Source organism: Cervus elaphus, chromosome 24 (genome assembly GCF_910594005.1).
Source record: "Cervus elaphus chromosome 24, mCerEla1.1, whole genome shotgun sequence".
Lineage (NCBI taxonomy): Eukaryota > Metazoa > Chordata > Mammalia > Artiodactyla > Cervidae > Cervus > Cervus elaphus.
In genome coordinates, this window is record NC_057838.1 from 23,739,759 (window position 1) to 23,765,048 (window position 25,290).

The following is a 25,290-nucleotide window of genomic DNA, read 5'->3' on the forward strand; positions in this document are numbered from 1 at the left end:
CCTTGGGAATTAGAAAAGCCTGCCCTCAAATCCCATCTCCCTTACGTCCCAGTGGTGTGACTGAGGCATCAGGTGAGCTCTGTGAGCCTCTTTTCTCGTCGATAAAGTGGGAAAGCTAGTTTCTTCTCCCTGGAGATTTCCACAGCACGCTGCTTCCTGCCACTACCCCCACCACCCCAAGATGCACACCAGCGTATCTCAACCAGAGGGCATCATCTAAGGTGGTGGATGAGATACTCCAGAAGGTACCACCTCTAGTTCCTTTGTGGTTTACTGCATCTTGAACCAAGCTTACAGTTTTCTGTCACCAAATAGACTATGACTTGTACTTTACTGTTTACATGCCAAATTACAGCTAAAATTACATTATATCCAGCAAGAGAGTTCTCCTTCTTGTTACATCAAGAGGTAGGAGAAAGAAGAGAGACACCTCCATTCTCTGTCATCATCAAACGATGGTAGGCAGTCCTCTCCCTTACCACCATCCCCATGTGAGAATTAAGCTCTAATCATAACAAATTTAGAAAAACCCCAGTATAGTTTGCTGTTTGTCACTATTTAAAGTTTCACTTGATGAATACTCTATTGGGGGCTTGCTATGGGCCAGGCGATGTACAAGGCACTGGGGATGCAATGGGGAACCAAATAGCCATGCTCCAGGCCCTCCCAGAGCATGACAGATGGTAAAAGAGAAGCAAACAACTTTTTTTTTTTTTCAAACTGAGGTGAGTTCCATGGGAGTAACCTGCTCTAGATTGAGGGAAATCTAAAGAGTGTTTCTCCAAAGAAGTTGAAATCTAGAGAGTGAGGAGGAATTAGCCTGCCAAGCACAGGGAAGAGTGTCCCAGTGAGGAGGGAGAGCTGTGTGAAGACCCAGACAGCTTGGCGTGTTCAAGGCTGAAACACCAGGGCGGTAGCACCTGGCAAGTGGTGAAGACATCCATGACGGGAGACACCAGAAGACATCCCTGATGGGAGACGCAGGAAGACATCCGTGACGGGAGACACCGGAAGACATCCCTGACGGGAGACGCAGGAAGACATCTGTGACGGGAGACATCGACAGGGTCACACCATATAACACCTAGGGGCAGTTACAAAGGGAAACTGTTGCAAGCATTTGTTTTGAGCAGGGAATGGCATAATCCAATGTGTATTTTTTAAAAGTCACAGGCTACTGTATGGACAGTAGATTGTAGGGGGCTACAGGAAAGTTGTGACCATGACTTGCTAGAAACGATGATGACCCAGGAAATAGAAGTGGACAGGTAGATTTGTATCGGTAGAGGTCTAGCAATCTCTGCCAGTCACATGTAGAGTATCTGTCCTAAGGTGTTGGGAGGGATCAAATGACATCTTGATGCAAAGCCCCTCCCTCGCCTGGTACATCACATGGGCAGTCAGTTAATAGTGGCCTAAGGCTTCCCTGATGGGGAAGCCAGTAAAGAATCCACCTGCAATTCCGGAGACATGGGTTCAATCCCTAGGTCAAGAAGATCCACTGGAGGAGAAAAATTGCAACCCATTGCGGTATTCTTGCCTGAAAAATCCCGTGGACAGAGGAGCCCGATGGGGTACAGTCCAAGGAATTGCAAAGAGTCGGACATGACTGAGCAACTAAACACACACATCCATTGAAGAGATGGGTGAAGAGATGGTCAAGGATGGGAGGAACCAAATGAAGAGTAGCTTCTCCCTCCCTCAAAACCTCAAGAGTCATGATCGGTTTACTGTAAACCAGTGGTTTCCTGCTATCATCATGCTTATCATTATCATTTCTTCAAGCAACAGAATCCATTTCTAAATTGAAATGTGCTTTGGTTGAGTCAGAGGTGGGGTGCCTGTAACTCACCACCATTTGTATCTCTGTTTTCTCTGGGGGTCCTCTACATGCCCTCACCAAATCCCTGGGCTCTATGGAAATAGGAAACCACTGCTATGGAAGGCTGTATTTTAGGGCAAGGCTGCTGTCCCATCCTTCAAATTCTTTAACTAAACATGAGCTGGACCTCCAATAAACATGAATGAGAAAAAAAAAGTTAGCCTCAAGACTCCCATAGCACAAACAGGTAAACACTGTACACGCACATGTGTGCAGACACGCATGCTTGAGCACACACACCTATACATACACACACACCACAGTGTGGCTTTGTGTTGGGAAAGCCTGAGTTGACGAGGTTAGGACAAGCTGCATGGAAGGTGTGACCCCTGAACAAATACGGAAGGCATTTTCTAAGTGGACAGGGGAAGGTCAGCCTACAGGAGGAGTCAGATGGTGTCTGAGGATAGAGTCTCAAGAAACAGACCCTCAGATGAGGATGTGGGTACAACAGTTTTTTTAAAGGAAGTGTTCCCAGTGAGATGGAGAAAGAAATGAGGAGACAGGATAGGGAAGGAGAACGAGGGAAACAAAAGTGGGATTCCAGGGGGCCCCGGGCTCAGCAGAGCTCTGGAGCTCAAGTAATACTTCAGAGTTCTACTTTGAAGCAAGGAAACTAGGCTTTCTCCTTCCTGCTGTGTGTCAGCCACTGGCCAGAGGCTGCCCAGGAAATATCCAGTGCCAAGATCCTCCCCTTTTCCCATGCCCTGAGGGAATGCAGCCTCTGCCGGTGCCATCCACTAGCACCGGTGAACGCTTGTAAAGCTGGGATTGGATGTAGGGAACTGATCGAGGGCCCTGAGAGACGTAAGCAGAAAGCCAGCAGCGTTGAACACAGGTGGCACTGGTCTCCACTCAGACCCTGGGGGCTCAGCTCGGCGGGCCTATCTGTGCCCCATTTTGCTTAATGACTTCATTTTCGTTCATTTATGCTCAGTTCTTGTGATATGCTGGGCATTTGATGTGATTATCGCCTGACACTCTCACGTCACCCTGTGAGTGAAGTATCATTGCTCCTACTCTCTGATGCGGAAACTGAGGCTCCCAGGTGACAGCCTGAGACGCTGCAGCTTATCATTTAAAGAGCCAGGTCTGGCGTAAGGCCGATTGTTTGCAAGCCCAAGGCGCCCTTCATCCTCTGCTCCTGAGGCCCGAGCTGTCCTGTTGTCTGGCCCACACACAGTGGAGCACCACTCCGGCAGATTGGTAGGAAATGCAGCCATGGGTGGTGAACAGCTGGCCCGTCGTCTTCGGAGAGACCCTTAGCTCCGGTGACCTCAGAAGCACATCATGTTCTAACTTAGTGGTCTGTTGATTCTGGAACTCTTCCTGTTGTGGCCTGGTCCCTAACCAGATGCACAGCTACTCATCAAGAGAATTAGCACTCATCGAGGGCCCTCCTTAGCCTGCGGTAAAGGAGCTGTGTTCCCCCCCTCCCTTTAAAGAGCAGTCATGAGGTTTCTCAGGAGTAATAGATATAAAACCTCTCACCACCATGTCTGGCACACAGTAAGTTCTCAACAAATGTGACCCATTCTTAACAATTAAGGAATCAGCACCAGTCTAGCTCATCCCTCTGCAAATTCTAACAGCAAGGAATTCCTGAAACCCAGCAGCCAGGGGCAAGTTTGACATCTTTGTTTATCACAGCACAGACTTGCAACAACCAGCTTGCCAAATGCAATTTATTTTCTGTTCATTGATGTCATCTCCATAAGTCTGAGTCTTCAGACTCCCCTGAGCTGGGCTGCTTTCCGAAGGCTCTGTTCTGAGAGCAATTTAAGATGTGGTTCCGCTAGGAACATTTCCTCCAGCTCCCACAGCCCTTTCTCCCTGCCCCCTCCCCCACTGTTAGATGTAATTAGAAGCAGGTGAAAATGGCATTTCCTTGTTCCAGATGTTCTTCTTTTCCCACTTTTTATTTTACATACATTCCTTCCCTCTGTGAGACCTGTGTGTGATGTCGATTATGGAAAGCATCTTGCCCTTGTAATTGACCTTCAGCCGGGGGGCCTGGAGCTGAGTCTCCCCTCCGGTGTTGCTGATGTTGAGCTGTCCCCTCAGCCCTAGAAGCCCCCTGTCCAGCCAGGCCTGGGCCAGCTATACTCTATTTCGCTCATGTTCTCAGGCCTTTTAGAGACCTGAGCATTTCCAGCTATAACATTAAGCGTATTTACAGTGGTCAGAACATAAAAATTTCCAGAAACCTGCAAGTGAATCAAGTGCTGTGGTTTAGGCTTGCCAGCTGCCCCAGACTGGAAGTAGGTTCCCTGATGCCAGCTTGCTAGCCTCAGGTGCATTCAAGTTTATAGCAGCAGGCAGGATGCCCAGCCTGTGGGCCTGCCATTGCCCCCGCCCCATGTCTGTCCTCCTCTAGGAATCTGTTGAGCCAGACAGATCCTCAGGCTCCTCAATTCTCTTATGTTTTATTAGTTAACGCCTGACACACAAGCCCTCCAGCCTCAGTCTGCTACTGTGTGACCATTTATCCCTTCGCTAATCAGAACTTCTGCTGCCCCATCTTTCAGCCTCCTTCCCTCCACCCTCTGAAACCTGCAGGCTCCCCCTCAGCCTCAGTCTTTTTCCTCCCTTCTCATTACTTCCTGTTATGTTGGGAGTGTGGATCTCCCTTGGCAATACCACTTCCTCTACAGCCTTCGTACTGGACTTATTCCTTGAACCCCCAAACAAAGTTCTCCTTGTTAATCTATATTCATTTTGCAGCCACAGTGCTCTTTGCAAAATGCAAACTATGTCACTCCCTAATTAAAAACTTCCATGGGCTTCCCATGCCTCTTAGGATAAAGCATATAATTCTCTCTAGTTTTTTAGGTTTAATTCCACAGTATCTATGATGCAGTATTTAAAGCATCCCTTATTCCTCCTATACTTATTAACAGTTTTCTCAGATAGTTTTATGAATGAATCTGATGATTCTTAAGGATTATTTATAAGGAATTCTCAAAACTGTGCCTCAGGAAGGCAAAAGAGGGTCTACATTGCTTTTTGGAGCAATTCTCTAAGTGAATAAAGGAGGAGAATGAGAAGCTTGAATTTCAGTGTTTTATGAAAGGAAAAATAACCTATTAAACCAAGTTATTTAGGAATTAGAAATTATGATAAAAATAACTGCAGGTTTGGCTTGATTTAGTGCAGCCATCGAAAAGCTATATGGGGCCAGTTTTCAGATGGAAGTCACATGCTTCTTAATGTAAAGCATATAATTCTTAACAGTCTCCAGCCCTTCCCTGTCTCTCCAGCTTCATCTTGATCATCTTGCCTTGGCTTCTTACTCATTCCATTTGCTCCAACTGTACTGTCTGCTGGCAGTTTCTCACTCCTGCTAAGCTGTCTCCTGCCATAGAGATTTTTCACATGCTATTCCTTTTTGGAATGTTGTTCCTGTCCCTCTTTGACTAGTTAGCTTCTGCTTATCCTTTAACTCTCAGCTCAGGCAGTCCTTCAAGTATTTCTTACTGACTCCATGCTTATCTTAGAGTCTTTTCTAACCATGAACCTCTCCTTGGGGGCACTTTCTAAATTATAATTTTGCATTTATGTGTCTAAACTGGCAAGTATTCTCTGTAAGCTGAAAGTTCAGTGAGGGCAAAGACTTCCTGTTTTATTGATCAAAGGATCCCCACAGTGCCTGGTACATATTAGGTCCTATATATACATTTGTTGAATGGGTGGACAGACAAACAAATGGATGGATGGGATGGATGAATGGCCAGGACTCTCAAAAGAAGTAACATTTGCCGATTCATTTTTGAAGTAGAAAAAAGAAAAGCACACTCAGAAACTCTAGCTTCAAATCTCTCCCTTTCTTTTGTTGCAGAGTGAATCATAGTCATACTTCATCTAATGTTATGGCAGAAAGGACATTGGATTTATTAATTTGCACATTCATGAATCACATAATGGATTACTACCTTGGTCTAGGTGACAGGAGAACATGCATTCAAATCCGTGTTCTATAAGAATTCAGAGTTTACTGGAGTCCATAGAAAGGAAGATACATCATTATGTTACAGAGTGAGGAGGACTTAGAATTGGGATGATGAAGTGCTCCACAGTGGTTTCAAAACTAACCCTTGTGGAGGGTGGGATCCCTTGAGTTGGTTCAGGGGGTAGGGTAGAAGGGACTGGCTTGGGAAGGGAGGCTGATCCAGCAGGACTCTAACTGCCCACCCTCTTTATACACAGAAAAGCTCCACGTTTTTTCTGTTTTACAAATTGGGGTGCTATCACAGGTTTTCTCTGTTAAGAGAGGTTGACAATTGTTTCCAAAAGCTCAGAGAATGATTAATCCTGCTGAGAAAAGCAGAGTAAGTCAGTCTTCTTGGAACAGAAGATGTTGGAGCAGAGCCTCTCCTTTTAATTTTTTTTTTCAACTTGGCTTCCAAATGCTCAAACTCTTAAAAAATAGTTAAAGTATGAAAAAGGAAAACATAACCCACAGTGTTAAAAAAACACCTATTTACTTTAAAAACTTCCTACTTTTTCTGCAAAGCTGAAGTTTTGTATATGTTAAATTGATAATGATTTTTTCATATAGCTTTATAGCGTGTATCATTTTTCCCATTTATTATCATGTAAGACTTGGAAATCAGGCAAAAGATGATTGCATGTCCTTTCCACGGCATCCTGGAGTATTCTCTAGCCCCTTTCTACTCAAAGTGTGGTCCATGGACCAGCAGCATCAGCATCACCTGGGAGTGTAACCAAAATGTGGACTCTCGGGCCCCAACCCAAACCCATTTGTTCAGAATCTGCATTTTAAGTAGATTCCTCATGTGATTCTTACACAATTAAAATTTGAGAAAAGCACTGTTTTAACAGGCCTGCCTAACTCCCTAGCGGGAGCTTCCCAGGTGACTCGGTGGTAAAGAATCTGCCTGCCAATGCAGGAGACACAGGTTTGATCCCTGGGTCAGGAAGATCCCCTGGAGAAGGAAATGGCAACCCACTTCAGTATTCTTGCCTAGAGAATTCCATGGACAGAGGAGCCTGGTGGGCTATGGTCCATAGGGTCGAAAAGAGTCGGATACGACTGAGCACGCACACATAACACATACTCTGAATTGTATATTCAGTATAAAGGGAAACCATCTATAGTATAAACTGAGAAGTGATGTGATGAGACCTGTGCTTTAGGAAAGCAACTCTAACAGCAAAGAGGCTCCCCCAAAGCTCCTGAAATAATACAGGTGAGAGAAACTCAGGCTTGACCCTAAGCAATAACTGGGGATGGGGAGAAGAGATATTTAAAGAGGTACCAGGGATGAGATTAAGAAACAACCATGTATAAAATAGATAAGCAGTATGGATATATTGTGTAGCACAAGTAATTATAGACATTGTCTTTTAATAACTTTTAATGGAGTATCATCTGTAAAAATATGGAATCATCATGCTGTATTCAGTTCAGTTCAGTTCAGTCGCTCAGTCATGTCCGACTCTTTGCAACCCCATGAACTGCAGCACACCAGGCCTCCCTGTTCATCACCATCTCCCAGAGTCCATCCAAACCCATGTCCATCAAGTCTATGATGCCATTCAACCATCTTATCCTCTGTCGTCCCCTTCTCCTCCTACCCTCAATCTTTCCCAGCATCAGAGTCTTTTCCAATGAGTCAGCTCTTCACATCAGGTGGCCAAAGTATTGGAGTTTCAGCTTCAGCGTCAGTCCTTCCAGTGAACACCCAGGACTGATCTCCTTTAGGATTGGATCTCCTTGCAGTCCAAGGGACTCTCAAGAGTCTTCTCCAACACCAAAAGCATCAATTCTTCGGTGCTCAGCTTTCTTTATAGTCCAGCTCTCACATCCATACATGACCACTGGAAAAACCATAGCCTTGACTAAACAGACCTTTGTTGGCAAAATAATGTCTCTGCTTTTGAATATGCTGTCTAGGTTGGTCATAACTTTCCTTCCAAGGAGTAAGCGTCTTTTAATTTCATTGCTGCAATCACCATCTGCAGTGATTTTGGAGCCCAGAAAAATAAAGTCAGCCACTGTTTCCCCGTCTATCTGCCATGAAGTGATGGGACTAGATGCCATGATCTTCGTTTTCTGAATGTTGAGCTTTAAGCCAACTTTTTCACTCTCCTCTTTCATCAAGAGGCTCTTTAGTTATTCCTCACTTTCTGCCATAAGGGTGGTGTCATCTGCATATCTGAGGTTATTGATATTTCTCCTGGCAGTCTTGATTCCAGCTTGTGCTTCCTCTAGCCCAGCGTTTCTCATGATGTTCTCTGCATATAAGTTAAATAAGCAGGGTGACAATATACAGCCTTGATGAATTCCTTTTCCTATTTGGAACCAGTCTGTTGTTCCATGTCCAGTTCTAACTGCTGCTTCCTGACCTCCATACAGGCTTCTCAAGTGGCAGGTCAGGTGGTTTGGTATGCCCATCTCTTTCAGAATTTTCCACAGTTTATTGTGGTCCACACAGTCAAAGGCTTTGGCATAGTCAATAAAGCAGAAATATGTGCTTTTCTGGAGCTCTCTTGCTTTTTCGATGATCCATTGGATGTTGGCAATTTGATCTCTGGTTCCTCTGCCTTTTCTAAAACCAGCTTGAACATCTGGAAGTTCACGGTTCACAATGCTGAAGCCTGGCTTGGAGAATTTTGAGCATTACTTTACTAGCGTGTGAGATGAGTGCAATTATGCTGTATACCTGAAACTAATGTAATATTTTAAATCGACTGTGCTTTCATTTTAAAAAAATACCATAGACTGATTCAACACTTTTTCTTTTGATTTAAAATAAAGGATTTTAGCAGGATCATCCTGCTTATTAATGGTGTCAACCAACTGGATTATCAGAGCTTCCTGACTCTCTCTGTGGTCCATGCTGCTATTCCTTTGGGTTTTATCTAAGATGTGACTTCTTAGAACTGCCAGCTGCTCAGACTGTCCCCCACAATGAGTTTATTAGAGTCGAAATGTGTAGGAACCAGCTCTGCCAAAGCATAAAGCACACGTCCAAGATGATGAACGGCATCACTAAAAATAATAAAAGATTAAGCACACATTCCAGGGAAGTGACAGGGCATTCTTATGGAATTTGCCAGACTAAACTATAGTGGATACTCTTCACTGTCTCTGTATCCACAAAACCGGACCTCCAAAGTGGCTTTGCCGAGATACAGATTTTGGACACCGCCAGCAGGCAGCATCTCTGTGCAGCCATCGGGCTGATCCAAGGGGCTGGGCTTACAGCTGACCCCATGGAGCCCAGAGCCTGTCTCAGCAGTTCATTGTCAACAAAAAAGTTCAGCAGTCTTTCACTATGTGGTCAGAGACCAGGAACCTTCAGAGACTATCTTACTTCCCCATTGCACAGAGGAGGAAACTGAAAAGATGATCTTGGTTGCCCAAGGGTGCACCTCTTGGCTGCGGTGCCTCATCGTTCACCTGTACCTGATATCACGAGAGAGTCTGAGTGTGGGAGGTGATTTGATCCACAGCTTTTTAGAGGCAGTGACTCAATGACATGAATCTGTCTTTAAGGACAGGAGTCTCTAATTTGAATCAGATAGAAAACAGTAGGCTTAAGATGACAGACTCTACAGTCCCTTCCTATCCCACCTCCCCTCACCACCACGTGTTCCTTCTTCAGGGTTGCCCCATATCTGAGAATCTCTTTCCCATTCAGTTCATGAAAATGCATTCAACTGCATGCATAGGTTGCTTACACTGTTTTCTATGTATACTGACTTCAATAAATCATTTTTTTTTTAATTAAGAAGTGTGCCAACCATGCACAACCTCAAAAAAAAATCCCTCCCTGCCAGCAATGCTAGTGATACTGATGGGATCACCCAGCATGTGTCGGGGGTGGACTCTGCCAGGTATGTCGTGTGTGTTAGCCCCTTGAATTCTCTGGGGAGGGGCTGTTCTACCCCTATTTTACAGATGAGAGAACTGAGGCTCAGAGAGGTAAAGTACCTTGTCCAAGGTCACATAGCCAATGAGTATATGCTACAAAGAAACCTCATTTCCATTCCCCAAAGTGACCGCTATGTTCTGTAGGCTGTTTTCTTTGACTTGTCCCAACATAGAAAGGAATGGTTTCTCTTCTGCCTGATTTCCCTTGAGATAATATTTTGGATTCAGGATCTGTCTAATGGATGTCCCCTCCCCCAGCACACCCCCCTTCCTATCCCGCCTGTAGGAATGAAGACAGTGAGACAAAGATGATTGCGTTTGCTCTCCTTTTCACCAAGGGAGAAACAGTGAATGATCCACTTAGTTGACAGAGTGTCTTTAAAGAGCCACCATCAGCCACACAGTCTATGATGTACTAGTGACCAGCTTAGAGTGGGCCTTCGAGGGTGGCTAGACCTGAGTTCAAATCTTGACTCCACTTGAGCTAAGTGGCCCAGAGCAGGACGGTGCTGAATACCTCCTGGGGTGATTGTGTGAGTCAGACAGAGATTGCAAGGATAGCACAGAGCCTGACACAGAGGAGCATACAAGAAATGTTAGAAAGAGGGAAGCCAGGCCCTAAAAATATAGCATAAATGGTGCTAGGCTATATCAGCTCAGTCCTGGGCCCTATCACCATTGAGGCTTGAGCAGGAGAGCAGGACCCCTGGACTTCCTGCCAGGCAAAACATCAACTGGCTTCCAGGGTTGAGCAAGGTTTAGGTAGGCTTCCCCAAGGAGGGGCTAGACATTCCAAGGACACGGACCAGGTTGGACAAAGCCCTGTGGCTGGGCCAGCCTGTCTGCCAAGGGAGACAATGGCTGCCCAGAGCAGAGATTTCTGTCTCTTCAGCAAAGAGGAGCTTGAATGGGACCATGGGGTGTTGGGAGGATTGGCCACAGAGAACACGATGGATGCTTTGAATTATGCAAAAATAAATTCCACTGTGACCAGTGGGGCAAAAACAGAGCCAAAGGATGCAGTCGGTGTTGAGCTAATACATGTTAAACAGTGGCAGGAGGGTGTGGGAGCCCTGATTCGTGTGTCAATTTCAGGGGTGTAAATACTCTCGTGATGGACCATTTCAGAATACCGTAGTAATGTCCTTAGATGTGGAGCTGGGAAGAGAGGCACACCGTTGGCATCATTGGAATGAGCCAGCACACCACCGTGGTTCATAAAAGTTGGAACAGCTTGCCTCACTGAGACATGGGCTCTGAGGAACATATGATTCCCGTTGGGGACCAGGGCTTAGCTCCTCAAGTGAATGCCTTCAGTGTCCTAGGCATCACCATGTGACCCAAGGCAGACTGTGCCTAGCCCTTGAGATCTACAGTCTCCTAGGGAAACTGGCATTAATCCAGTAATTACACTAAGTCACACGGTGCGCTGAACACTCAGGAGTCCTCTCTTATCTGGAGGGCACACCCATGTCCTTTGTTTTCAAAACCCATAATAAAACGGAGACTGTTATTGTCTTTTCTGAATCAAGAACATAGTACCTCGTCAAAGTTTTTCACCACGCTTACATTCACTTTGTGGTATTTAAACCAAGATTGTTGTCTTTACAAGCCCTTCAAGAATTGAGACTTCAAGTGCCTTTTCAGATCCTAGTGAAAAACCCATCAGAATACCACCAGAAAAGCGTTCAACAGGGTCCGTTTTATAGCAACAGCAGTCTGGACGCATCTCCGCGGTTCAGCCTCAGTGTCAAGCCCAGGCTGGGCCCCCTCGTGCGGTGGGTGCTTCTGTTGGGGAGCGAGCTCACTCTTGCCTTGCCTCTCAGGTGGTCTTCGAGGCGTTGCACAATCTGGAGCCACGAGGCTACGTCGTGGGCTGGATCATTGCCATCAGCTTGCTGGTGGGGATCCTCATCTTCCTGCTGCTGGCCGTGCTGCTCTGGAAGGTGAGTGGAGATCGTGGGTCCCCAGGGAGTCTCCGCCCGGACGCCCCGCTCTCCTGCCTTGCTGGGGTAGAGCTCCTCGAAAGAGGTTTCATGTTGGAAGTTCCTTCCTGGAGCAAGGTCCCCTCCAGGCAGTGAATGGAGTCTTGACTCATCATGAGGTCATTCACACCTGAGGACTGGACCACTTCAGAGGGAACCCCAGAATTTCACCCTCTTCTTCTTGGGGCTTCCCTAGCAGAGTTGCCACCAGTCCTAACACAGCATGGTGCAAGCCTCCCTCCTAACCAGAAGCTTGGCGAGTAACAGCTGGGACCGGGATGTGGATGGTTACCTTGTTTACTTGTCATAAACGTGAGAAAAGGAGCTACAGAGCCACTGTCTGTTCTTCTCCCATGTGAAATACGGGAAAGATTTCCACCCAGAGGACTGTAGTAATGGAGACAGACTATGCGTCCAGAGCGCTGCCCAGGTGTCTCCATCAGAAGTTCTCCCAGCCCCATGGGCGTTCATTTGTAAGTGCCCCAGGTGGCAGGCTTTCCCTGCCTCCTTCGACAGGGAGCACCTGCTCATCCTTCACATCTCGCCTCTTGTCACTTTCTCAAGAAAGAGGGGTGTTCTCACCCTCACGTCTAGGATAGTTCCTTTGCTCTGCACTTTGCTCTCAGGGACCTGGGGCCCTTGACTTCGGAGCCTCTGTATTCATCAATGACGGTTTCAGAGTCATTATCTGAGGAAGGTCCGCCTCTTCCACTGGAAGGTAAGGTGCCAGCTGAGTGGGGTCCTGTCTCTTCTCCTTCCCACCGAGTCCCCAGCTCCCAGAGGAGCACCAGGGACTGCAACTGGGGCTTCCTGACACCAAGTTCCTGCTTCTCTAGTGTTCTGGGTTTCAGAAGCAAGTGGAGACATCCTCTTACATGATTTTGGATGGATGCTTTAAATGAAAAGGATTAGTTTCTTTGGGATTCCAAAATAACTTGTATTTCTTGATCAATCATAGAAATAAATCAGTAAGAAAAAAAGTTGTCAAGTACTCAGGAGCCCTTAGCCTAAAAGTGACCATTTATGGTCCCTTTACCTTTTGACCTTTTTCTCTACCTAATAGACCAGGCATTCTCATAGCACCTACTTATTTTAGTGCATTAAGTTCTCCGGTAAAATACCTAACATGTTTTCAAGTGCAGGACATCTAAAATGAAAGCAATAGATTCAATTATCAATCTGAAAAATATATATATACTTCAGGGTATCTAAGAAGTCTAGAAACAGGAAAAATAGTGTCTTGTGGTACATTTTTTCAGATTGACATTTGGACTGATTGCTTTAAATTCAGAGATTCTTCACCTAAAAAGTGTTTCAGGCTTGAAGAAAGATTCATTGAACATATCACTTGAAAATAAGTTCACTTCGGGTTCCCATGCTTTGAAGGCACCCCTGTACTGTGTCAGAGCCTCGCTGTCTCTGAACGCAGAGCTGTGAACATTGTTCCCCGTTTTTAAAAGCCTGTGTCCAGTGCTGTCCTTGGCCTGCAGTTGTCGGCAGATCCCCATCCTCAGATGTTGGAGTTCAGGTGGTTCCTGGCTTCACACTTCTCATAACTGCACCAGTGGATATGCTTAGAGCCAAATATTTGCACAAATCTTATGTTATGTTCTTAAAAGGAAACTTTAAAAACAGAATTACTGAGTCAGAAGAAGTGTGCATTTTAAGCCTTTTATTACATATTGCCAATTGCCCTCTATAAAGGTTACACACACAGTGTATTAGAAGTGCCTATTTTCCCATATATTTGCCAGGAGCGGATATTACCTTTTTGAAAAAAAAACCTGTCCATTTGTTGTTTGTTTAATCTTCATGGCCAGATAGATTCTTAATTCTCCCTTTTCTCCAACTCCAACTCCTTCCTGCCAAGGCGTCTGGTCTGTGGGTAGAGAACAAAGCCAGCTCAGTGCTTGAGATCTGAAGACAACAAGGGCTTTGGGGTGTATGTGTGTGTGAAAGAGAGAGAGACTTCCTCTGTCTTTGTATGAGCATTTTATTTATTCATTTTTTAAAATTATATCACACTGTTGCTTTAGTTTGTATTCCAAAAATTTCAAGTAAATTTAGACATCTTTTTTATATATATATTTGTATTTTACTTGCTTTTCTCTCTCTCTCTCTCTTTTTTTTTTTGGTTACTTTTTGACCACGAACTGTGGCATGTGGGATTTTGGTTCCCCAATCAGGGATCTAACCTGCACCCCCTGTATTATAAAAGTGCAGTCTTAACCACTGGACCGCCAGTGAAGTCCCTTTGTGGACATTTCAGAAGAGAGGAAACACTGTCCTCCATGGCTGGGTGCATGGGGCCAGACAGGGACGTGGGATGGGGAGTGTGTGGTTGTGCCCACCCCCTCCTGTGATGGGAAGGCCCTCCCTCTGGCCCCCACTTTGCTCTGCTGCTTAAGAGCACCCTCTCTCCTGAGCACACACTCCCACCTCCTTCCAGTTGTCATCTGCTTCGCTTTGCTTCTGTTGTGTTTGTTTAAAGAATGTAGTTGCAGGAGAGGGTGTCATGGGATGGCCAGCACCCTGACGTCACCCAGTTGTATGTGATCCAAAGAGCCCGGGTCTTAGAAGGCAGATACCACTCTCTGCCTTGGACTAGCCATGAAGGGGTAGCAGTCAAGGGGCCTTCACCTGGCAAGGTCGCCATTAGTGGGGGTGGGAGGAAGGGTCTAGAACAGTTCTGAGGAAGCTGGCACGAGACGACATGTAGGTCAAACAGCTTTGCTCACCATCCAAGAGCAGTATTTGATTTCAACTCATATTTATTGAATACTTGCTTTGAACCAGACACTGGGCTAGGTGCCTGCATGCCACAGTGATGGTGACTTGCCTTGAATGCGTCTCCATCGAGCATACAGACTGTAAATGTAGTTGAGGGTGGTGAGTGCTGGGCAATGAGTGTTCTGGAAACTGTGAAGAACACCGTTAATTCCCCTATCCCCCCTCCAGGGGAATGAAAAGGCAGAAGAGTGCAGCACGGTAGATGAGGGCGCAGGCTTTGCAAGCTGACAGATGTGGACTGGCACCCTGGCTCTTGCCCTTGCCAGCCATGTGACCTTGGGAGAGTTGCTTGCCCTCTGTGATCCTCAACTTCCTCCTGTGTAAAACGGAGACCCTAATATCCAGCTTAAAGTATAGAGGTAACTTAGACCAAATGCTTAGCACTTACTAGAAGCCCTCAGTTATAGTCAGAGGACATTTCCCAAATGAGGCATCGTTCAAGTCTGACCTTGGATTTGGTTTGAGTTTTCCAGGCGGGGAAGGACAGATGGATATTCCATGTGGAGAGGAGAGAGATTTGGGGACAGGGTTGGGGTGAGGACAGTCACCGTAGGGCTGGCTGGGAGACTGGACTCCACCAGCCCCTTCCTTCCCCATGTAGACTCAGGGCCTCTCCATGTGGCCCCTCCAGAAGAGTGTGTTACATGGTGGCTCTGCTCTGGGAGAGCATAATGAGAGCTGCCAGTTCTTTGAGAGGCTGGCCCACAACCGGCGAGGCATCATCCTGCTGTATTCTGTTGAAGCAGTCACATGCTACCCTAGAGTCAAGGGACAGGAAATAGACCCTGCCTCCCAAGGGGAAAAGCAGCAAAGGGTTAGTGGTATCTTTTGTCTATCATATGCATGCTGTTCCGAAATATGGGTGAAATCTTAATCTTTTTTTTAAAACTCACTATAACAAAGGACAATTCGCCTAACTGGACATTTTGTTGTTTTAAAGTAGATGAAACCTCATTTCTCTTCTGGTGTCATAGATAAAATTATGATTGTACTCCTTGGAAGGAAGAAAAAGTAAACCTCGATGCAGGGTTCATGAACACACTTAACATTCAGAGTGGGTTGTCTGTTCAGGCAAAGTGACAGTGCAGTAAGGAGCTTGGCAGAGGAAGTTCTTTAAGAAAAATATTTTTCTCTTAAAGGACTAACTAAATGTAATGACTTTATAGGACACTGACAAGGGCAAATGAAATGTAGGATTATTTTGAAGACCTATATATTCCTAAAACTTCAACTACAGACCTCTTTTTTAAAATTTATTTTCTTGAAGTGCAGCTAATTTACAATGTTTACAGTCATTTACAATGACTTACAATTTGCATTTCTGCCATACAGTAGAGTGATTCATTTATTTATGTTTATATATATACTTTTGCATATTCTTTTCCATTATGGTTTATCACAGGATCTTGAATATAGTTCCCTGTGATATACAGTAGGACCTTGTTGTTTATCGATCCTCTGTATAATAGTTTACATCTACTAATCCCAAACTCCCAGTCCTTCCCTCCCCTATCCCCCTCCCCTTGGCAACAAGAAGTCTATCTATTCTCTATCTCTTCGAGTCAACTATAGATCTCTTGTCAACTCGGATTCCTATGTCTGTAACCTAAGAAAAATTCATTATGTATAGAGGTCTAATATTACATTGACAATCCAGAAATCTGTTGACTAATGGACCTGATATTTGAGTTAGATGGGAGGGCTAAATGATTCTGGCTTATTACCGTATTTCACTTATCATTCCCTCCAGTCCTTTCAAGGAGAGAGTCACCTAGTTGCCGCTGTGAACCAGGAAACACTTCACTAGGGCCTTTGCAAGTGAGCAATATTCAAGTGCTCTTCCCTTTATCAAGCCACATCTCTTAAAGTTCCCTTTGCTGTAGCTCCCGACACTGCTGCATGTGGTTGCTTGCCAGTGCCTTGAGTTCATGAGCCCCAAATGTTGTTCTCCAAAATGTACGCAGATGATGACTTGGTACTAGAAGTGAACAAGGCAGCTGGCCCAGTGCGGACGGACTTTTTATGCCACACAGGCCTGCAGGTCAGCATGCTCTATGTTTGTGAGGTGGCCAGTACCTTCACTCAGCAAACAGTATTGGATCCCTGCTAGGTACCCAGCTCAGGATGAAATGGCAGAGGTAAGAAGTAACAGAGCCATCTCTCCATCTTGAAGAGTCTAGGAAAAGCAGTTAAGTGACCAGAGATGGTGACGGAGCCAAGCGTGAGCAGCACTGGGCCAGGTGAAGAGCCTGTGCTCCTGGCTCCTCCTGCAGCTCACCATGGTGCTACCAACATGCCCATCATCCCCTGTTTGTCTGAAACAGAAACCCCTTGTCGGGTCAGCAAATGCCTCCTCCAGAGCCAAGCTCCAGGCTCACTGTCTCGTGCTCGCCCCCTTCTCTGCCTCTGGGCAGACCCCAGGGCCTTCCGGAAGGCTGGCCGCTGGCATGTCAGGCACTCTCTCCTGCTCGGCGGCAGCAGATCCTGGCTCTGACCCAAAACCCACCACAAGGGGCCCCCCGCTAACCAGATCCTTCTTCAAATTCTGAAATGGATCCTAATCAGCTTTCCCAGAGCCAGGCTGCTAGCAGACATTGGGAGCCATAATTTAAACTTTCTGTGCGAGGATTACAGTAGCCTGCCAAACCACCATGCAGGAAGAAAACTTTGAAATAGGAAACTCTTTTAAGGGAGAAAAATTCAAATGAGTCCCCTCTCCTTTCCTTTGGCTCCTGATTGGTTTTGAAATGGCCTGGCCCTGGGGCCTCCTCAAGACAGTCATAAAGGCCTGTTTATAGGAGGAAGTTTGAATATTGTTCAGATGGTGTATGGGACTTGCACCTTTAAGGAGTGCCTTCAGCTCATCAAGCCAGCCTTTGAGTCAAGTGGTGGCAGAGTAGAGATACTGGGATGCTTTTACTTCAAGAGGAAAAGCCTCACTGAGGGCTGCAGGCTTCTCTCTCCTCTTCTGCCTGCTTCCTTGTACAGTTTGCCAAAACACACAGGCCACCGCTCAGTGAAGGAGGAAACTGCATCCTTCTCTACTGCTTCCAACCCGGGAACCGTTCCCCTCCCTCCTCCTGGCCCCTTTTGCCAATGAGATGGCCTGGAGCAAAGGGCAGTGCCATCGCCAGGTCAGAACCATGGCCAGCCTCTTCCCAAAAGGCCCAGGACCTGCCAGCTTTGCCTGCTCTCAGATGTTGTAGAGCTGGGCCATGCAGAGGGTTTGCCACCCTCTTCAGAAGGACCACCTCGAGCCCTCCATCAGCCGAACCTGTTGTAAGAACCTGCTGCTCCAGAGCTGACTTTGGGCACCTGGTTTTCACTGGAGAGCATTGCTACAAATCTCAAGCAGAAGCACTTAGAAAAAGAAATCTGTGAAAAGGCTCAGAGGCTGTGTAGGTTTGGCAGCCCTTCCGGGAGTCATTGAGGGGTTATCACCTTCCCTCCAGCTGGGCTATGAGAACCCTTCCTTGCTTCTCCTGCAGAGAAAAAGAAAATGCACAGACACACACATACACACTCCCCCTTTGCACTGTCTCGATTGAAACCATGTGCCAGAGACACTCGGTGGAGACTTATTTATGTTTGGAAGTAAATATTGGGTTGATGTTGCACTGTTGACATCTCGAGACAGAGACGTGCTATGTAAATAGTCAAGGAACTTGAAAGGGCTGATAAACATGAGGCTGAGTTAGTCCAAAGAAGGAGTATGTCTGAGGCCCTTGGAATAGCTACCCAGGAGGCATCCTGAAGGCCAGGGAGGAGCGGGTGGGGGTCTCCCTAAAGACCGAGCACCATGGGGTTGTTCAGCTGTCCCTCACTCACCCCAGACTGGGCTGGGAAGGAGGAACCTGGTGCTGCATGCTGTGGACCCCAGAACCCAGTGATTCTCGCTTCTTCCTTGGCCCCAGGCCTCTCTCACAGAGTCTTCCTAATTAGGGCTGTTTCCCTGGGAATTTTCTGGCAGGTTTTTTGATACAAGTTTGCATCAGAAAGTTGCGTGAATCTGTCAGAAGGTCTGAGGGAGCCGCCCTGTGGTACTACAGGCCCCTTCTGGACCAGCACAGACAAGAAGCCAGAAAACCCCCTGTCCCTCAGCTTCCAGCGGAGCCAAGTTTGGCTGGAATCTCTCTTCCTGTAGGGTTTCCATGAATGTTTCCTCTGCTACAGACAGATCAATTATAAACAGAATCTTTTGCCCCTCAAGTGCAAAGCAAGCCCTAGAAGGTTCCAGGAAAAGTGTAGGAAAACACAGACTCCACTGGCTTGGCATTGAATGAGGGGCTACTTAGGGTCTGCTTTAACTCATCATGGATCATTTCCTAGCACCCTCAGCATGGGCTCAACTGGCCCCGAAAATCTAAGTTTGTCTAGCATCTCTTCAAGATTTTCCCCAAAGTAACCATGAGCACTAGTGAGGGTAAAGTGTAGGCCTGCTGCAGGGGAGAAATGCCTTTGAAGTCTTGATTTATCTTTGTGTTTAATAAGAGTTTTAGACTTCTTTATACCTTATAATATCTCTATACTTTAATATAAAAATTCAAAATTTAATATTCCCAAAAACTCTTTGTGAAAAATTGATACTGGGTAAGGACTTTGTGCCCTGAGCCTCCTGCGTGTGAGGGCTGGGTACACAGCTGTGTGCTTCACAAGCTGCAGTCCCGAGTTTGCTTTGGGGGCCAACATAAAAAGCCTTCATTATGTTTCAGGGCTGGCAGAGTTTTGAGAATGCCTTCCGTCTCTTGGGCAGAGACAAAGACACTGGGGCTTAGAGCCAGAAGGTGCCCTGCTCTGGGGCCCCAGCATGAGCAGTCATCAGAACTCCAGGCTCCCCATGCACTACCTTTCCTGTCCAGCCCTTCTAAGTAGGTCCTATGGCCTGGTGTGTCACAGTTGTTTGGGGGACCATGGCTTGGTAAACTCAGAGCGTAGGCTTTGGGCTGTCTGTCAAAGCCTGAAGGTGACAGTCTCTTTTTCTGAAATGGAGTCCTTTTGATCACATAAGAAGCATTAGTCTGACAGATCCATCTCTAGACTGTATGGTACCTCAGTGCATGCATGCATGCTGAGTTGCTTCAGTCATGTCCGACTCTTTGCAGCCCTATGGACTGTAGCCCATCAGGTTTTTCTGTCCATGGGATTCTCTAGGCAAAAATACTAGAGTGGGTTGCCATGCCCTCCTCCAAAGGGTCTTCCCAACCCAGGGATTGAACTTGTGTCTACCTGCGTTGTCTGCATTGCAGGCAGATTCTTTATCCGCTAAGCCACCTGGAAAGCCCATGGCACTTCGGTGCAAATGAGTAAATAGCTCCCTGTCCTCCAGAAGCTTTACTTACATCTGTCAGAAAATTCAGAAAATCTGATTTTGTTAGAAAAGACACTCGTCTGCCATCTGCTGGAAAATAGTTGTAATAAATTTCACGTCTGTGATATCTGTGACATGAGTGGTACCCCCTGATGACTTACATGCAGTGCGCAGCCTGTGCTACTGTGCCCAGCACTCCCTGGTCATGAGAGTGGACCATGTTTTAAGAAATTGTCTTTGGGCTCCAGAGGAGAAGGACAAACATCAGTGGCAGCTCCAGCCTTCCATCTAAGAAACTACGCACAGGTTGTATTGGGAGCAGGGCTCTGGAGACCCTGCTGCACTGGAGTGGGGTGGAGAGTTTGCAAGGCTGTTTCTAGGAGAAGCTTTACAGTTACTGCCAGTGGGTGCAGAGTTTTCAAGGCTAATGCTGACTGCACTCCACTTGAGAAAAAATAATTCCTATAGGATATGACGCCGTCGCTTTGTTGGTAACAAGTGTGACACACATAAACTTGAACTCAGAAGAGCCACCTCTGAGAGTCAGAGAGAGCCGAGTGAACCCAGAGCCACCTTTAGAGAGTCACTCTAAATCCTTGCTCGATTTCACACTCTGCATCAAATCCGCATGCCAGCATAACACAGCTGTGAGGAAGCGAGCCGACTTTTTGTCCCCCCTTAGAGGTGAACAAGACAAGTCTGTGCAGCAGGACTGGACACAGTGATGCTCTTTCCATCTGGAACCCTGTCAGCTGCCCCGCTGCCACCCTGCCCGCGAGTGTCAATCCATTCATAAATCAGACAAAAATATGGAATTCTGTATCAGTTAACTCTTGCTGTGTAACAAACCGAAGTTTAGGAGCTAAAAAAACAACCACCATCTACATAGCTCACAATCCTGTGAGTTACACCAAGCTTGACAAGGCGGTCCTCCCGTCTTTGTGGGGCTCACACCCCACAGCTGCAGGCAGCTGTCTGGTTCAGGAGGGCCTCAGCTGAGTGGACTCGTCTTTCAGCAGCAAGACCGAACTCGTTCACATGGAAGCCAGGCAGGGGTCTGAGAAAGCAAGCGGGAGTGTGCATGGCTTAAGTGTGGAACTGACAGGGCATCACCTCCCTTGTATTCAACCATCAAAACAAGTCACAGTGCAGATTTGGGAAGTGAAAAATAGCCTCAGTCTCCTGATAGTGCTTGTTGCAGAGCCACGGTACAGGGCATTTTTGCATTTATCATTGGCGCTAAGCAGAAGTGAGATGCTAAGCTCTGGAGATAAAAAGCACAAATCCTTAGGAATCCTAAATGTGAAAGATAATAAGAGAGCAGAAGACAGCTAAAGCTCTGCTTGATTGGTGCCACTGTGGAGATATGTTACATCTTTGGAGTTAATGTGAGTAACCTAAGATCACTGAAACATCATGCTATCTGCAGGCAGAATCCTGTGCTAAAAAATCTTATTCTCATGTAACATCCAGCTTTCTTTCTACCATTATGTTCTCCTCAGTTCAGAAGGTGTGCATGACACACTTGCTCTGTTAACCACATCTTTATCTTTCAAGAAGGAGATATCAAGCAGTAACTTCTTGAGAGACATTTCTACAAAGTCTTTGGTTGTTTTGCTGGCCTCCTGTGGCTATGCTTAGAGAATGGCAACAACGATCTTTTTCTGATTCTCCAGAACACTCAGGCCAAGACTCCTTTCTACATTCCCTTGCAGAAGGAAGAAGGTGGTAGAGATTTGAGGAGAGAAAAGTGTATGTGTGGGGGTGTCAGGAAGTGGGGTTCTGACAGATGTGGTCTGATGCTGGGAAGATAAGGGAACTCAATGTCTGTCTGAAGAATGGACCTTGAGGACCAAAACTCAGAACACAAGACCCTTGCCAGCTGTTCTGTGGAAGCTTCCACTCCCCCCCGGTCATCAGTCTGCACTACTTTGCTGGCTGCTCTCAAAGGGAACTCTCAGGACTTCCTTGGCCATGTGGGTGGAGGTGACCAGTGCTGTCTTGGCAGCTCTCTTAACAGTCCTCATCTTCAGCTGGGCCATAAGCCTCTTTCAATGAGTAGGAGGAAGATGCAGTGAGTCAGAAGATGCTGGGTTCACAGTGAAGAAGTGTGATGACAGATGCACAAAGGAGTTAAATGTGCTCGCGAGTGTGGGTTTGCTTAACAATTTGTTTAGGGCGAATTTGATGTGTACATCCCCCATTGGCAGCAGACTGCAGAGATTACTAGTCTCAAAGGTCTTCAAATATGACTGTGAGAATTATATGCCAGTGACAGTGTGGTAGCAAAAACCTGCAGTGCAGCCTCCCAGCAGTGAGCCAAGAGTGCATGTCTGTTTCATTTCCCCTACTCAAGGAGATCAAAATCAGGATTTGGGGGCATTTATTTGGAAGACAATCTCAGGGAACACAGACGGGGGGCCAGGAGAGGGAAAGGGCAAGGAAGGAAGCTAATAAAGGATGTCATCAAGCTGGTTACCACTGCAGGCAACTTCCATGGAGCACATACCTCACTCAGGGTTTCGCACCCAAGGAGAGAGGGAGCTGGGGTATTTGTACACCCACTCCCATCAGTCATGTTTAAAGGCAGATACAGGAGGACGTCTGACCTCAGAAACAGAGGCCATGAACACTGGGGAGCACAGAACAAGAGATGCCAGGTGTTCCTGAGCATGGGGAGAAGGTCAGCTTTAGACTACAGAAGGTCACTGTTCTGTGGCAATAGTGCCTACACTGTCTGTGCAAGTGGAATCCATCTTGCCATATGTGAAAAGCCATGAACATTGGAAGGAAAGATCTTTTCAGAACTAAGCTAAGGAAACTCCCATCATGGTTCAGGAGGAGTGGCCGGTTCTAGGGAGACACACACTGCCAGTTGTGTGCACAGCAGCCCACTAGGGTCACAGATTGGAGAGAAGGATCTAGAGGACAGCAAGGTAGGATGCAGACCTGAGCACACTTTTAAATGCCTACTGTATGAGAGCAGTATTTATCAAATTGTTCACCATGGCTAGTGTCTCACAGGATATTAACCGATTTATCAAAAGTTAAATAAGCTTGAGAAATACCAAGTCCCTGACTGCTGTCTCAATCCTTTCCTAAAAGGGTTAATTTGATCCTCTGCTGTTCTCCTGTACATTACAAATCTCTTTAAAGAATACATCGTCTCCAAAATTTATTTGACCACAGAACCTCTTTACCCCCAAACAACCTATGAATAGCTCAATAACTAGTGTTCCCCAGCACAGAGTTGGGGAAACACTGGACCAGAAGTACATTGCAAGGAACAAACAGCTTATCCTAAGAAAGCCTTCAGGGAGTCCATGCATTTTGAAGAGTGGCTCCATGTAACATTTCTTCTAAATCAGCCTAGTCTGAGGAGTTTTCCAGGCCTTCCCAGCACTGTAAGTAGATCATGCCTCCTCCCGGGCCAGGCAGCTTTGGAACCAAAGCAGTTGATTCTCCAGCATCTCTAACCCAGCCTCTCCTCTTTCTGCCTTTCAGATGGGCTTCTTTCGCAGAAGGTACAAAGAAATTATTGAAGCTGAGAAGAACCGGAAAGAGAATGAAGACAGTTGGGACTGGGTCCAGAAAAACCAGTGACCCGCTACCCCACCCCGTGACGTGGCCCAATCGTTCGCCTGTCGTCCCGATCTTTGTATCTTCCATATTTGGAAGAAAGAATCTTCTCCAGATTTTTCGGAGGCCCCACGATGCTGTTCTTGTCCTCATTCTCTCAAGCCCAGGTGGCAACCTGCGGCAGCCACTTTGGCCAGGTCGCCTGACTGGAACCAACACCATCTCCTTTTCCAGTTGAACTCCGAACTTTGGAAAGCTGGCTGCAGAGCTGGGGGATATTTATGGATGCAACAAGTGTGGTCAACCCTCAGGGGAAAACTGTTAACCTAAAAGTATTTTTATAAATATAAGCCTTTTATACTGATTATGTCTTTATATTTGTATCGATGTTTTATTATTTCTATTAAATGATTATATAGTTCACTCAAGCACTGATATCTGGCCTGAAATCTTGGAAATACATGTACATTCATACAAATGTTAAAGGAAAAAGATCTTGTTGTACTTTGGAATGGAACTTGCTGTTAAAAAAAGGACTTGCAGATGAAATCATCTGAAGAAACCTCGTGTGATGAATCCATCAAGCAGGTGGTGCTATATATCAACTGCAGTTGGGGTTGACCGCGAAGACATTTCACGTCTTTGTTGCCTGGAGTCAAGTGTGAAGTAATGTGCTAAGGAACCAAGAGTGTTTTTTCATCTGTACCTTTCATTGGAAGAGTCCCAACAGGAATTTGGATGGAAAAACCTGATTCCTGAGGCCTGTTCTCCATCACCTTATAGAGCAGGCATTTCACCCTCCTTTCACTTGGATTAAGACATGAAAGACTGGAGCAATGCCAATTGGTTATCTGGTAAACCTCAGAATGGCATCTCATCCTGGACAAAGTGCATCAGAGTCCACATACCACCAGGACTAAATCAGTGGCCGTCAAGCAGAGACTTGTGTCTGAATGCTGTGATGTGTTGCCTTTTCACGGTAATTTGAGTCAGAGATCTCCATCGTCCCCAGCACTCTTGCTGTCCCAGCTAATGGTAATTGCAGAGTCCTTCCCGGAGATGACCATTCAACCTGTCTTTTTTTAAAAAATTGTATCTTAGGTGGGATTCTTAAGAAGTGGACCCTGAGACAAGGATTTTCACACAGTAACTTAGGAAGGAAGTTTCCCCAGGGCACGCCAGTAAAGACATGAGGAAGGCAGGACAGGAAAGGAGGAAGCTACGTAAGGAAGTCATTTCAGGGCACATCCTGTGCAGGGGGGCTTCAGCCTAACCCTGCAGCAGGGCCTCTGGAGGGTAACTTATGCCTCAGAGTTGTACCAACCCGCGGCAAGGGAGCTGAGCTTTCAGAGTCTTGCACCCAGGGGAGATGTAAACATTTTTTCACTTCATGCCGACAAAAGAGCCCCCATAGCTCAGGAACAGTCCTCAAAAAGAGAGCCGCACCCCAACCTGGGAGGCACACAGAAATGATGTAAAGGGCTGTGGGCATAGCACTGATGTCATCACCTATCCCCTGCAGGGCTGAAGGCCGAGTTATGGGCTTCACTGTGCAAGCTCTCTGCCTGACAGTGTTTATTACCAGAGGCACAGTGCTGTCCAGGTTTGAGTGTGGTGTGATTCTCTGGAAGGGCAAGGAGAGGGTGGAGGTCGCATGTTGAGCACTGCACCTGGCCTGTGGTGAACACCCAGTAACGGTGAGCAGCCCTGGCTGCTGTTGCCACTGCTGGAAAACCACCTGGTGTGAAGGAAAAGGTATCTAAGAGCAGGGTCTGACAGAGTCCTCGGTGACTTATCACAGCCTGCTCAAGCCGCAGGTACAAACAGATGGCATCAGACGCGAATG

At 46.5% G+C, this 25,290-nt stretch overlaps 1 protein-coding gene across 1 annotated transcript in view; it reads left to right on the top strand.

The window, feature by feature from the left end:
- Positions 1-23,872, top strand: part of ITGA9 (integrin subunit alpha 9) — a 347,247-nt gene extending 323,375 nt beyond the window's left edge. The window contains exons 27-28 of the mRNA XM_043885509.1: positions 11,609-11,728; positions 23,370-23,872. Coding sequence (XP_043741444.1) covers positions 11,609-11,728; positions 23,370-23,468 — 219 coding nt within the window. The 3' untranslated portion in view covers positions 23,469-23,872. The remainder of the gene's footprint in view (positions 1-11,608; positions 11,729-23,369) is intronic.
- Positions 23,873-25,290: the final 1,418 nt, after the last annotated feature.